Below are 14989 nucleotides of genomic sequence, written 5' to 3' on the forward strand. Positions count from 1 at the left end.
TAGAGGGGTTTCTGTACACTTCACAGGAAGGACGGCATTTTTCCTACCTAAAAATGAAATGATCGTGTGGCATTGTTGGACGGGAGGCCCCATGCGGGGGAGTTCAGCCGCCGTATGGCAAGTCCTTTTTAGTTTACGCCACTTCGGCTACTTGCTTGTCAATGATGATGAAAGACACACTACACCCAGTCCCCTGCCGGGAATCGTACCCGAGCCCCTTGTGTGGTAGGTGGAAACGCTACCGCTACGCTACGGAGGCGAATTTTCCTACCTAGTTGGGAGTACAGTGGCGTCTGCTCAAACTTTTCATTGGCGGAACAAAAATGTTACTTTCTGCTTGAGACGCGGGAAACGTCCTCAGCAATGACGCACTCTGCTATTTTATCTTCACTTCGGATTTTGCTCTGTGCAGAGTGACTTCAGGTTCTGCTTCCAGAGGGGACACTTCGGCCTCTGTTTGCAGCAAGTCACTTCGCGTCGTACACTCGATAGAGATACTTTGGGTTCCGCACGCAGCTGGGGCACTTCGGGTTCACGACGCTCTAGGTGGAAACTTCTATAGCATACTATTGTGTCAGAACTCGTCCGAGGGCGATGCAGCAGAAGTGTCTACGCAGCCGCGCTTAGCAAGCCATCAGCATTTCCCGAAGCCAGCACCTTCACACTTTAGTGATGGTGAGATTTACGGGCAACACCAGCGGTATAGGTCGCTAAGAATTTGCGAACCTTTAACAATTTCAGTTAGGTTCTACCTGGCTACTGTGGTAGGCACAGCTGCACAACTTTATTTATATTCCAAGTATGAATGCAATCACCAGTGTCGAGTCGCGGATTTGATTCAGTTAAAATTGAATGGGTTCGAGAGCTGAACTTACTATCACGTGCTTCCCTTCTTGGACTTTGCCAACCATAAGTCACTTCAGTTTTTCTTGTTTTGTGTTTATTGTTGTCGTTGTATTTGGAGTAACTTTTAATAAATTACTTGGCAAAGTTTTAACGAAATCAACTTGTGCTAATAAACTCAGGAATTTACCGTATCTTTGAATTTCGTACAGTTATTTGGCGTGGTTCACAGGGGAGAGATCTAGATAGACAATTAACTAGCATCGTTTCTCATGCTCTTTTAATAGCGAGGGAGAGGGAGCAGAGCGGGGGTTTCGCATGTTGATCAGGAAGCTTATGCCACAATGTTTCCTTCCCTTCGTGGCCAAATTCCATGATTACTTTTTTTCGTTATTTAGATTCCTACTGTTTATATTCAGGCAGAGAAGCACTGCATACGCATCCGTTGACGACACTGCTACAGAAGAGTGTTCCAGGTGAGCGTCTTGTCAGCAACCCTCTCGCTAGCAGTTTGGAAACTTTTCCTCCAGGTGTCGTCTTGGGAATAGTGAATTTGCTGTCTCGTTGTAGGTATAGTGTTTTTGATGAGAGCAATGCTTTGCCACAAGTGTTACAAATGGAAAACGTTCTGTACTTTCGAATTATTTTCAATCGAACAACCGGTAAGTCTGCAGGAGGCCGTGGCACAGCACTCCTTATGTATGATGCAATTCGTTTAGTGTTGTTTTAATATATAAACAGGCAAATATTTTTACAAATGACGAAGTTTTTCGTGTACCTGTATTCCTTGCAAGTAGAATATAGATAATCACTTGCAATAAAAATATAATTATATGTAAAAGGAAATGTCATGCCTAATTCACTGACTCATCATCACCAAGACCAAAAGGCTACGGAGAGAAACTTGAAGTTTTCTGAGGGTGTTAAAGTTATACTGTAAGCATCATTTAAGAAGGAAGTTTTAGGAATTTCACCCTTATGGGGATAAAGAAAACCGGGGTTGAAAGGTTTTCGAAAATATTTCGCTTAAAGGCAATTTTGAAGCTATACCTATGAAAATTGATATTAGGCCTCTCAGTCAGAAGTAAAAAAAATAAGTGTTTCAGCATTTTTGGTAATCCAATCCCTAAGGTTGTGAAATAGTGTGTGGACTTTTTTTTAAATAAATCATTATTAAAGAACTACTAAAAGCTACATCTATTAAAATTGGTATTTGATTTCTCGGTTAGAAATTAAAAAAAATATGTGTTTCAGTGTTTTTGGAAATTCAGCCCTTAATGTGGCGAAATAAAGGATCTCGGTTAGAAATAAAGAAATATGTGTTCGTGGATGAAAGTTCCTATGGAAATACCACCACAAGGAAACGCAACAGGCAGGGTGAACAGAAACCTCTGACTTCAGCTGCCAGAATCAATTTTTGGTCGGAAGTGCATTCGAAAAAAACCATGTTTCTGTGGCCTTAAATAGGCAATATATTCTACGTAAATTGAGCAGAGGATTCTAAGCTACTCATTTATAATCACTTCTTATTTCGTAACTCAATATGATTAATACAATAACGCAGAAAAACCCTACAGTCATTTTGACTGTGAAGGATGCGGTTATAGTTTGCGTAACCTGGGTCATATTTACCATGTATTTCTTCTTTAATCAGCTGTTCGTCACTAAAATACAGAGTGTATAATAACAGTATCGAAAACTAACACGGAGGAAACTATACGACAAAACGTTCAAGCAAACATTGTGAAAACGGTTTCTGTGTGAGAATCGTAATTTTTGACGAGTGGCTGTACGCGATTGTACGAAGGAAGGACACGTGAGTCTTTCCTTTCAGTAGAGATACGTCAAGCAGCAGGTCCCAGTCGCAGTTACAATCGGAAACCGCGTTAAGCTGCCTGAGGGAACTTCGTAAGTTGCTGCATCCGAATGCCTGCAAGGTCTGCTGCCTACAGCCACAGAGGATTCCTTCCGCAGACGTGGTAATTTTAGGGAGTTGCACTCACTCTAGCTTTCCGAGGTAATTGTTGCAATGAGGTCCTTTATATACCACAGAATTCGTTTTACTATTAAGATACGTATAAAAATAGCAGTGTACCTGTGTTCCGCATCCGTTTCATCTTTTCGGAGGCTAGTAATATGCAATGTTTATTCACATACGTCGACGCTTCTTCTTTCTCGTAGCAATGTCGTCTGCTAAAGAAGCTGGATTGTCCAGTTTACTATGGAAGTGTCACACATGCCATATAGTTATGTTTCATTCCCTGAGACGTTCACAGAGCTATCTTTTGCGTCTTTAGGGTTGACACACCTCATAATTCCCGGGACACGTCCACGAAGTTGAATATATTCCTCGAGAAAGTGACCTCACCACAACTTTTGTATATTCATGTTTCCACTATCTGACTTGATTGCTGCCAGCGATAAACGAGATTACTTTTCAGGAACGGATAGAAATATTACAAGCCTGCCTAGGTTTTTCATTTCAAGTGCGATATTGGTTACGCTCTTGACCTTAATCGTTAACATCACCGTCCACTATCACGGTGTTCGATATTTGTGTGATAACCATGCATTCCGCTTCACTCTATAGAAAACGTCTTACAAGGAGAAGAATATTGTTAATACCTAAAGGGTACTCTCGGAACGAAGGAAGTTGTAGAGCTTTCGTGTAAGCATTCCGACATTTTCTGTAACTCCTTGCCTAAATACAAATGTCAGTTAGGGGATCTGAACTCTGCTCTTGTCGAACACCAGTCCAAGGCCATAGTCATCGCGTAAAACAACGGTAAGTATATTTTGAAAACCGTTACGACAGATAGACCGCAGAGCGATATTGTGGCCTCCAAAGTATATATCGAGCAAGAAGAATGGCGTCAAGATAAGGAAGATTATGGAGCCTACGGAAGCATTCAGAGTCGGTGTTCCAAACAATTTCCCCAACTGCATTACAACTTATTCTGCTCCATGAGCATCATAACTTCTTGTCGAGTAGATACACAGATGTAGAAGACCTTCGGGGGAATGTCTGCCGGGAACTTCATAAAGCAATCACGGAGACTTATCTCGACAGTTTCATGAAATGGTTAGCTTATCACAAGCGAGAAGTAAAACATTCTTTGTTGTTCACGTCTCCTGCCGTCGTATACGTCCTTGAATATCTCACACGTATTGGACGAAGCTGAAATACATACGAAAAATACCTATTTAATGAAATAGGAAGGAAGTCTTGCAAAACGACGTGGGTCTAAACGGCACAAATATTCCTGTTTTCTGTTTCAATTTTCTTAGTGTGACTGACGTGATTCTCCACCACTTCCCATTTGTAGCACACATTAGATATCTTCATATCTGTTACATGCAACATCCTCAGTAATCTTTTTCATGTATTTTAATCTTTGTCTCTCACAATGATTTTCCCCTTCCACTGACAAACTAAAGCCGGCCGCGGTGACCGAGTGGTTCTAGGTGCTTCAGTCCGGAACTTCGCGACTGCTACGGTCGCAGGTTCGAATCCTACCTCGGGCATGGATGTGTGTGATGTCTTTAGGTTAGTTAGGTTTAAGTAGTTCTACGTTTCTAGGGGACTGATGACCTCAGATGTTAAGTCCCATAGTGCTCAGAGCTTTTTTTTTTTTAGCAAACTAGGTTATCCTAAATGTGTTAGAGCCAGCCTTTTCTTCTTATAAGTGCTTCTGATAAATTTATTCTTATTTAGTTCTTAGTGGTACATCTTCGTTTCGTCCTTTATCTCATTGCTTCATTCCAGCTCCCTTTGTAGTAATAACAATAAATGCTTCCAGTCTATTCCTAGCCAGTTTCCCCATATGCAATATTTTAGTTGCGAGTAACCCTGTACTCCAGATCTGCAGTCTCAGAAATGTCTTCTTTAATTCTATGTAGATATTTTGTACTGGTAACGTGCATTTGTGAAAGTAAGGTTTCTTTGCCTATAAGAAACTACTTCTGTTATTCTTTTTTTGTGGTTTAGATTCCTAGATAGATTATAACTTCTGCTTCTTTTACCATCACCCCAATTATGAGATTTAAACACTGTCTTCTCTATTTACTACTATGTATTAAATTGTTTACCTTTAACCGAAAGACTGCCAAGTTACCTTACCAGCTCATTCAATCAATTACGATATCCCTCCTCTAGTACAGGACTGCGTCATCGGTTAGTCATAGGTTGCAGTTCCCTCTTCATGTTTCTGTGGTCTGAACTTTTTTTGACTTCCTTCGTTACTTCTTCGACAAAAGCGTAACGAAAATGTAGTGATAGTGTGCAATCGTGCCCAACACCCTTCATACGATGAACATCTCTTTCTTGATGCTTAGCTTTTATTTTGTAGTGGTGGTAACTATCAATGATTCACTTGCTTCTAAATTCGTACTTCTGATGTACTACCACTCAGTGCTCATCAGTTAATCACTGCCGTTACAAATACACCACGTTGCTCTGGAAATATTAGCAATGATAGCCACTCTGCTGGGCACGTACAGAGATATGGTTATCAGGTTTGTATTTTAACTCCACATTGTGATTTTAATTACTTGCAGGTTTCCGTAAATAATAACTCAAAATTTCGTACTTCGCATGCGATGAAACTTAACCAAAATGCATTGTAGAGCACATAAGACGGCATAAATGAAAGTAAAACCACAATTCTAAATTAAAATTTATCTTCAAACAGAATATTTTGAAGTATTCAAAGTGGATGTTTCAAGGCTATAGAGTGTTGTCACTCCGTGCATTAGTAAACCACATTCAGCCTGAATTGTTGTGCTGTTAACTTTCATGAGCGAGTTCTATAGTAAATAAATTTCCCACGGTTTGTAAAGCTGCATTCGGTTCTGAAAAACTTTGGAGAAGTGCACTGCAAGCAGTAACATGCCATCTGAGAGCGTGCTGAAGTTGTACTATTCATTATACTAATTATTTTTAGCTTGTGACTATGTGCAATGGAATAAATGCAATTTACATTTTACCAAATGCGGGTCGCCACTATATGTTGAGGTGTCTTCATTGTTATGAAATCACTGCACGTTTTCGTTTAAATGCAGGACTTTTCATATAGTTAATGTTCCATTATAAGGAAAATATATAAAAAGTCGGGCCCCGGCTCTTTCTCGCTGATGAGGTATGTTTCGTAAGTCAGAGTATGTTTTGATGTTATGTTACAGGTGACCTGTTCCTCTGCCTCAACCACTAAAAATATTTGTCATTCCAGCAATACAAACTGTACACATACCTTTCCACATGCTATTATATTTAGTTTTTGCAGTGTGGCCACCTGTAGAATATATGTGTTTGATGATTCAGTAAACCGAGGAGAAACGCATCTGATTAAATTTAAATACCACTTATTCAGTTCTACAAAGACAAAAATAAAAAGCTGACTCAATATCAGCAGCTGAGGGCTGACCGATCAACAACACTGAGGATCCTCTATTCCATTTATTCCGAATTCAGAGGTCGAGCTCGCCACTCTATTCACTAAATTGTTTGTTGATGAAGCCATTCACCAAGGAAAATATATGTCGCATAGCGTTGTCGCGTTCAAGGATAACGGCATCAGCGTTTTCACTGACATACGGACGTACATATGCAAAAAGACGCTATCTCTGCATATCTGAGCAGTTACAGCTCCACGCGGGAAGATATACTAGTCTAATCGGGCACATACATTTTTTTTATGAAAATGAACCTATTTAGAGCTGCACAAAGTACTTGGAAACGTCATTTGACCTTATTTTGTGCCCACGTTTATTTCATTCCTTCGTTGTAAAATTGTTTCCTCGTTCCAGACCAATCTGCTCCGGTGTTCTTTGGTTTTTCCTCGTGATCAACTAGTCATCTTCCCATAGCTGAAAAATTTCACTTAACCAATACGCATGGCACTCCACAAACAGATCATGTCACGTCCGAAAACATTCCTTTCACGAATGCCTTTTGGATAACTATGTGCTCCACTCTCGCAGCAAATCAAAATTCACCATCACTTTACACGCTAAACCGAGAAGAGTACCGTCGCTTATTGTTCTGAAGTCGCGTGGTTATGTTTACGTGGCCACTGTAAACGATCCTTTCAATGAAGATAATTCACCGCATACACGCCATAGTCATGAAGATTTCTGTAGACAGTAGTTGATCATATCACCAATCCTGAAGGTGAGCACAGCGTTGTTTACGGGGTTGCGGTTCTATTTCTCAGATCTCTCAGCCTAACACGTCGGTCGTCGAGCCCTTTTACTATTTTAGAGAGGCTCCGTATCTGTATTTAGCTGCCGCGTGGGATTAGCCGAGCGGTCTGAGGCGCTGCAGTCATTGATTGTGCGGCTGATCCCTTCGGAGGTTCGAGTCCTCCCTCGGGCATGGGTGTGTGTTTGTCCTTAGGATAATTTAGGTTAAGTAGTGTGTAAGCTTAGGGACTGATGACCTTAGCAGTTAAGTCCCATAAGATTTCACAAACATTTGAACCATTTATATTTAGCTATTATTGCCACTCACTGTGAACAATGGGACGAACATCTAACCAGCTGTCTGAGTTTGATCTGATACTGTTCTACCAATGACCTTCCATTGCATTTGGTGCCATTCTACCAACTTGGTTACTCCAACTGCCATGTTTTGCTCTCAGAGTAACAACTGTCATCCTTCTACACAAATACAGTAAACTGAAGCCAGTAACTTTTTAAAAATATTCGATTATTTCATAAACCAGTTTTTTAAACTTTTCAGGCCGGTATTCAGATTGTGTACACGAAAGTTAAATGAACATTTCATAACGTGATGCTAGGTGCTGGTTCTGTTGTAACAAGATAGAAAAATATTTTAATATAAAATCAAATTCGGTTTATTGCACCTAACATGATAATATGTATATGAGTATTAAATTATTTTAGCAGTAGAAGGCTTGGATATTTATCTTCATAGTACAAGATGTATTCTTTGGCAGGTTAGTGACATAGACATAAATGTAGTTAGGATGTATAGGATGTAAAGTGAGGGATCTTTGTAACAAGCACCAGTTGTACATTACATGCTGGATGTTGGAAATGTATTGTGACAATCTGTATATATTTTCATATCTAGTGAAAAGTAAATGATCTGTAATGGAAGCTGCTAGATGGATACTAATTACAAAGGCGCCCATACTGTCGCAGTAAGTACAGAATTAATTTTTGACTACAAATACTATATCAACATTACTCATGGCGATATATTAAAATCCACACATCAAACAAGTTTTGCATCACCCCGGTTCGCAGAACTCCTGAAGACAGACTTTGACGGTGGATATTGCATCACAGACACAGTCCCTTTGACTGTTCAGAGATGTCACTAAACACGCTCAAAGGTGTAAACAACCATGCAAGAGCAGCGCCTATTAGACGGAGGGGGTCCGACAGCCGATCAGTTCCAGTCATTCCACCAGAAAGGTAGAACACGGCTCGTGTTGTCTGTAGTTCAACCATGCCTAGACGGTCAATACCCCGGTTCGATCGCGTCCGCATTGTTATTTCGTGCCAGGAAGGGATCTCAAAAAGGGATGTGCCCAGGCGTCTCGGAGTGAAGCAAAGCGATGTTGTTCGGACATGTAGAAGATCCAGAGAGACAAGAACTGTCGATGACATGTCTCGCTCAGGCTGCTCAAGGGCTGCTACTGCAGTGGATGACCGCTACCTACGGATTATGACTCGGAGGAACCCTGACAGCAACGCCACGATGTTGAATAATGCTTTTCGTGTTACGACTCAAACTGTGCGCAATAGGTTGCATGATGGGCATACTGCGTGCTGCATGATGCTCCCGACGTCCATGGCGAGGTCCATCTTTGCAAACACGACACCATGCAGCGCGGTACAAATGGGCCCAACAACATGCTGAATGGACGGCTCAGGATTGGCATCACGTTCTCTTCACCGATGAGTGTCGCATATGACTTTAACCAATCGTCGGGGATGTGTACGGAGACAACACGGTGAGGCTGAACGCACTGTCCAGCGAGTGCAACAAGGTGGAGGTTCCCTGCTGTGTTGGGGTGGTATTATGTAGGGCCGACTTACGCCGCTGGTGGTCATGGAAGGCGCCGTAACGGCTATACGATACGTGAATGCGATCCTCCGACCGATAGTTCAACCACATAGGCAGCATATTGACGAGGCATTCGTCTTCTCGGAATACAATTCGCGCCCCCATCGTGCACATCTTGTGAATGTCTTGCCGGCCGAAGTGGCCGTGCGGTTAAAGGCGCTGCAGTCTGGAACCGCAAGACCGCTACGGTCGCAGGTTCGAATCCTGCCTAGGGCATGGATGTTTGTGATGTCCTTAGGTTAGTTAGGTTTAACTAGTTCTAAGTTCTAGGGGACTAATGACCTCAGCAGTTGAGTCCCATAGTGCTCAGAGCCATTTGTGAATGTCTTCCTTCAGGATAACGACATCGCTCGACTAGAGTGGCCAGCATGTTCTCCAGACATGAACCCTATCGACCATGCCTAGGACAGATTGAAAAGGGCTATTTATGGACGAATTGACCCACCAACCACTCTGAGGGATCTATGCCGAATCGCCGTTGAGGAGTGGGACAATCTGGACCAACAGTGCCTTGATGAACTTGTGGATAGTATGCTACAACGAATACAGGCATGCATCAATGCAAGAGGACGTGCTACTGGGTATTAGAGGTACCGGTGTGTACAGCAATCTGGACCTCCACCTCTGAAGGTCTCGCTGTATGGTGGTACAATATGCAATTTGTGGTTTTCATGAGCAATAAAAAGGGCGGAAATGATGTTTATGTTGATCTCTATTCCAATTTTCTGTACAGGTTCTGGAACTCTCTGAACCGAGGTGACGCAAAACTTTTTTTGATGTGTGTATTACTGTTTCTTCTTGTCACAGAGCCAGTACCCAGAATCACGCTGTGAAATAGTCATGTAGCTTCCATGTGCACCATCTGAAGATGAGCCTGAAAAGTTCAGAACCGGTTTATGGGATAAACGTGTATTTTAAGCAAATGATTTGTCGCAGTTTTCTGTTTTATATTGAATAAACATCTATAGTGGATAAGCTTAATCTATTACCCTTCCGTTAAATTTGGTATTTTCTGCTGTTTTAGAGGACTCCAGCAAATCACAGTGTTGCTGGTTTTTGAACAGCACAGCTGTGATAACATATTTTGTACTTGTTAGATTTTTTGAGTTTATGTGGTTTGATGCTGTCTTATTGTTAGTTATGAAAACTGAGATAAGTTCGTCCTTCTGGGTGGGGGTAAACTAGTACTGTTAGTATCATCAGCAATTCTTGTGTACCACAGAAAGTTATCTTAAGTGGGAAATGGATCTCTTGCGGCAACGCGCCGCATCTCTTCATGACTCAGAACATCCTGAGAAGCATTACGTTACAGGGAGAAAACAAAGGCCGGAAAATATTTCCGGGAAAGAAGGGTCGACTTGATGTCCAGCCGGATAAGAGCCGTTGTTGCAGCCAGATGTGGCAGATCTCTCATCTTCGAACTGGCGACTGATGTTCGATACGGCTGCATGTCAAACCGTTGTTGCGACCCGCAATAGTCGACAGCACCCTGTATCTTCGGCATTGGTCGGTCCAGGCTAGTTTATACGACGCAAGCTGTTTTACACGAATGGAGGTACTCATTTAAGACCGTTGACACGGTTGCACGTGAAAGTCCCGTGTCTGTGCGAGATCGGAATTAGAGTATACCATGCATCAGCTACCCACTATATCGCAACAAGGAAATGCTTTGGTATAGCACATCTTGCCCATATTTCGCCCATCTGTCACACAAATACCCAGTGTAACGTCTTTTGACATCCCAGTCACGTGATACGTGGAACCATTACATTCTCTGCAGCTACATAAACGTCTCTCTCCGACAAATCAGCAGTCTGTAACTTAATTTTTCATGAATGTATTATGTAATTACGTACTGTGGCATGTATCGAGACGAAATCCATAGTCGAATCAGAAATTGTGCGGTCGTTATAGTGTGTTGAATCTTAGACGCTGTGCAACCGCATACTTTCGTTTTAGATGCTTCTTCTGTGTCACAGAGGTGCTTAACATATGGATGATAATGCCGCAATGAGGTCAGCTGTGATTCTGCAGTGTAGCTTCTCTACCACTGTACACATCACTAGGCTGCCTGTATAGCCATCCAATGTGCCAAGTGCAGAATCTCAGCCGCTCTGATAAAGGAAGGAAGGTCAGTCTGTATCGTCCCATCGATGTCAACGTCATCAACGACGGAGCGCAAGCTCGGACTGGACAAAGCACTTGGTCTTGTTTTAAGGAATCATTCCGGCATTCCCCTCAAGTGATTTAGAGAAGTCATAAAAGCTAAATTTAGTCGGCCAGACCGGAATTTGAACCACGAGTGCCTCAAATACGAGTCTTAACATGTCTGCATGTCTGTTTGAAGGGACACCAAGCCAACTGAGTCACAGGCATGGGAAACAGAGGGACTCACCAGGCAATGACGTTGCAGTCGCTTTCTGGAGAATACTACCAAAGTAGCCTGAGAATCGAATAGGTGCTTATTACTTTTTTACCTGTACGCCAGTACACTAATATTACAATGGAGAAGACAGTCCAAGGACACTGACAAAATTTTTGACCCAACAGGACACGGAGTTTGCAGATATCACAGAAATTAAACATTACACAAGACTAATATGCTTTTTGAAATGAGCGTATTTGCTGATTGAGTTTCCTCACACAGGGAAGAAGGTCATTACGCAAAAGCAAGAAAGTTCCTAAAAAATAAATTCAATGGCGGAACTCAGAGTACAAATTATCCAATAAAATGTAGGGACATTCCCAAAGAACAGCTTGATTAGATTAGATTAGATTAGATTAGATTAGATCAATACTTGTTCCATAGATCATGAATACGACACTTCGTAATGATGTGGAACGTGTCAGGTTAATAAAAGATGTCTGTACAAGATATTACATTACACAAAATATTGCATGACACTAATGTTTAAGTTGGGGTTTTTTTTCCTTAATTTATATCTAAAAATTCAGCCAATGAGTAGAAGGAGTTGTCATCTAGAAATTCTTTTAATTTATTTTTAAATGTTGGTTGGCTATCTGTCAGGCTTTTGATGCTGTTTGGTAGGTGACCAAAGACTTTTGTGGCAGCATAATTTACCCCTTTCTGTGCCAAAGTCAGATTTAACCCTGCATAGTGAAGATCATCCTTTCTCCTGGTGTTATAGCTATGCACACTGCTATTACTTTTGGACTGGGTTGGATTATTAACAACAAATTTCATAAGTGACTATATATACTGTGAGGTTACTGTGAGGATCTCTAGATCCTTAAATAGATGTCTGCAGGATGACCGTGGGTGGGCTCCAGCAATTATTCTGATTACACGCTTTTGAGCAGTGAATACTTTTCTACTCGACGATGAATTACCCCAGAATATGATGCCATACGAAAGCAGTGAATGAAAGTAGACATAGTAAGCTAATTTACTGAGATTCTTATCACCAAAATTTGTAATAATCCTAATAGCATATGCAGCTGAACTCAGACGTTTCAGCAGACCATCAATGTATTGCTTCCAGTTTAACCTCTCATCAATGGACACACCCAAAAATTTTGAAAATTCTACCTTAGCTACAGACTTCTGTTCAAAGTCTATATTTATTACTGGAGTTGTGCCATTTACTGTACGGAACTGTATATACTGTGTTTTATCAAAATTTAAAGAGAGTCCGTTTGCTGAGAACCACTTAATAATTTTGTGAAAAACATCATTTACAATTACATCACTTAGTTCTTGGTTTTTGGATGTTATTGCTATACTTGTATCATCAGCAAAAAGAACTAACTTTGCATCTTCATCAATGTGGAATACTAAGTCATTAATGTATATCAAGAACAGTAAAGGACCTAAGACCGAACCCTGTGGGACCCCGTACTTGATAGCCCCCCAGTTTGAGCAATCAGCTGTTGTTTTAACATTATATGAACCACTTATTTCAACTTTCTGCATTCTTCCAGTTAAGTATGAATTAAACCATTTTTGCACTGCCCTCCTCAAACCATAATGATTTAGCTTATCCAAAAGAATTCCATGATTTACACAATCAAAGGCCTTTGAGAGATCACAAAAAATACCAATGGGTGATGTCCGGTTATTCAGAGCATTTAATATTTGATCAGTAAAAGCGTATATTGCATTTTCTGTTGAAAAGCCTTTCTGAAAACCAAACTGACATTTTGTTAGTACTTTATTTTTACAAATATGGGAGGCTACTCTTGAATACATTACTTTCTCAAAAATTTTTGATAGAGCTGTCAGAAGAGAGATTGGGCGATAGTTGTTGACCTCCGATGTATCCCCCTTTTTATGCAATGGTTTTACAATGGCATATTTCAGTGGAATGTCGTGTGTGACATACCCTACTAGGACACCGTACTGTTTTTGCAGATGTAAAATATTTCAACATTTGTTAGGCGATGACTCTAGACTTTGGTCGTGGACATAAATTATGTCCATCACTTGGAGCCACTAAATGCCTACCCTAGTTTGACACAGCCACTGTACACACAGCTCGCTGCCGTCATCATGCACCTGCTACATAGGATAATCTGTCCTGTCCACAAATCGTCACGACCTCACATTGTCAACACCCATCTATTAATGCACATAAGTAGAAGTCCACTTGCAATTATTCTGTAACTAACTTACAGGAAAGCGACCTTGAGATAATAATGAAACAATGGGTATATTATCTTTTTTTAATTTTTAATGATGGCGAAAAGATGATAATTGTTTCAGAATAAGTTTTCCAAAGGGTAACTGAATCAGTTAATCTGTAGTCCTGAATCAGCTGAAGTTTAGTGAAATAAAACGTTCCTGCAGCTAGCACACCTAATTCATTTACCTCATATTAATTACAAATGCGTCACTCAAGAGAAAAAGTTTATAGTTAAAAAACGTTATCAATATAAAAGAGATTATCAGGCTTGGTAGTACAATAAATGCACCACTACATAAATTAGCTCCTAGAGTCGCACTAGCATACTGACCACTACCTAACATAGCCTCCCAATGTTGTCCTGACCACAAAAACCGATCTTTGAAAGTCTCATCCAAAGTGAGCTCCTAAAAACCTTTCAATATAGTTTCCATTGGTCTTAATGAAGCCTCCACGTCCCTCGGTCGGTCTTTGTGGTGGAGTACATGATACATTTAACTTAGTATTTCCTCTTCAGAAACAAGCTTGGTAGTATAATAAATGCACCACTACATAAATTAGCTTCTAGAGTCGCACTAGCATACTGACCATTACCTAACATAGCCTCCCAATGTTGTCCTGACCACAAAAACCGATCTTTGCAAAAGTCTCATCCAAAGCGAGCTCCTAAAAAACTGTCACTAGAGTTTCCATTGGTCTTAATGAAGCCTCCATCTCCCTCGGTCGGTCTTTATGGTGGAGTACATGATACATTTAACTTAGTATTTCCTCTTCACAAACTACTGGAAACCTACAGAATGCAAGATGTCTTTGAAATTCTAGTGCTATGTGTAGCAACTCTCAGCATCTACCTAACAGTTTACAATGTTACAAATGTTTTAATGGCATCCATGTTATTATAAATTTAAATGTACTTGCTAGTCGGGCTGGCGTTACTTACATGCAAGGGCAAGCAGGAACACTAACGTGCATCCACCAGCGAAGGCGTAGGCTGCCACTTTGAGGTCCCATCCAATGTCTTCCACGCTCTCGTGATCCCGTACTACGAGGGGATTCACTAGGAAGCTAATGGATACTCCAAGCTGCAACAGACATCCATTCTTTCGTGAGCTGTACTTTTGTCGTCTTGCATAACAGCTAATTAGATCAGTGTTAAAAGCTCTTTGCCCCTGAAAAATGCTTTCTATTCTTAGATGTCTATAGTATAGAGCAAATCGTCCATTAGCTTTAATAGCGCTTCAGTAGCTGATCTTTATTGAAGAGTGATGGAAGTTTACACTGATTGGCAACTGTGGCTAGGTGCAGTGTGATAACACATCTGTTGTCTAACACAACAGGTTTTTTTGTGAATGCCATTTTTTTCAGGAACTTCATGTCCTACTCTTTACTCTTGTTAATTTCATCCTGC

At 40.9% G+C, this 14989-nt stretch overlaps 1 protein-coding gene across 1 annotated transcript in view; it reads right to left on the minus strand.

Moving 5' to 3' along the window:
• Nucleotides 1–14989, minus strand: part of LOC124722469 (feline leukemia virus subgroup C receptor-related protein 2-like) — an 82594-nt gene that overhangs the window by 41969 nt on the left and 25636 nt on the right. Inside the window, exon 3 of the mRNA XM_047247625.1 lies at nucleotides 14522–14663. Coding sequence (XP_047103581.1) covers nucleotides 14522–14663 — 142 coding nt within the window. The remainder of the gene's footprint in view (nucleotides 1–14521; nucleotides 14664–14989) is intronic.

Source organism: Schistocerca piceifrons, chromosome X, assembly GCF_021461385.2.
Source record: "Schistocerca piceifrons isolate TAMUIC-IGC-003096 chromosome X, iqSchPice1.1, whole genome shotgun sequence".
Taxonomy (NCBI): domain Eukaryota; kingdom Metazoa; phylum Arthropoda; class Insecta; order Orthoptera; family Acrididae; genus Schistocerca; species Schistocerca piceifrons.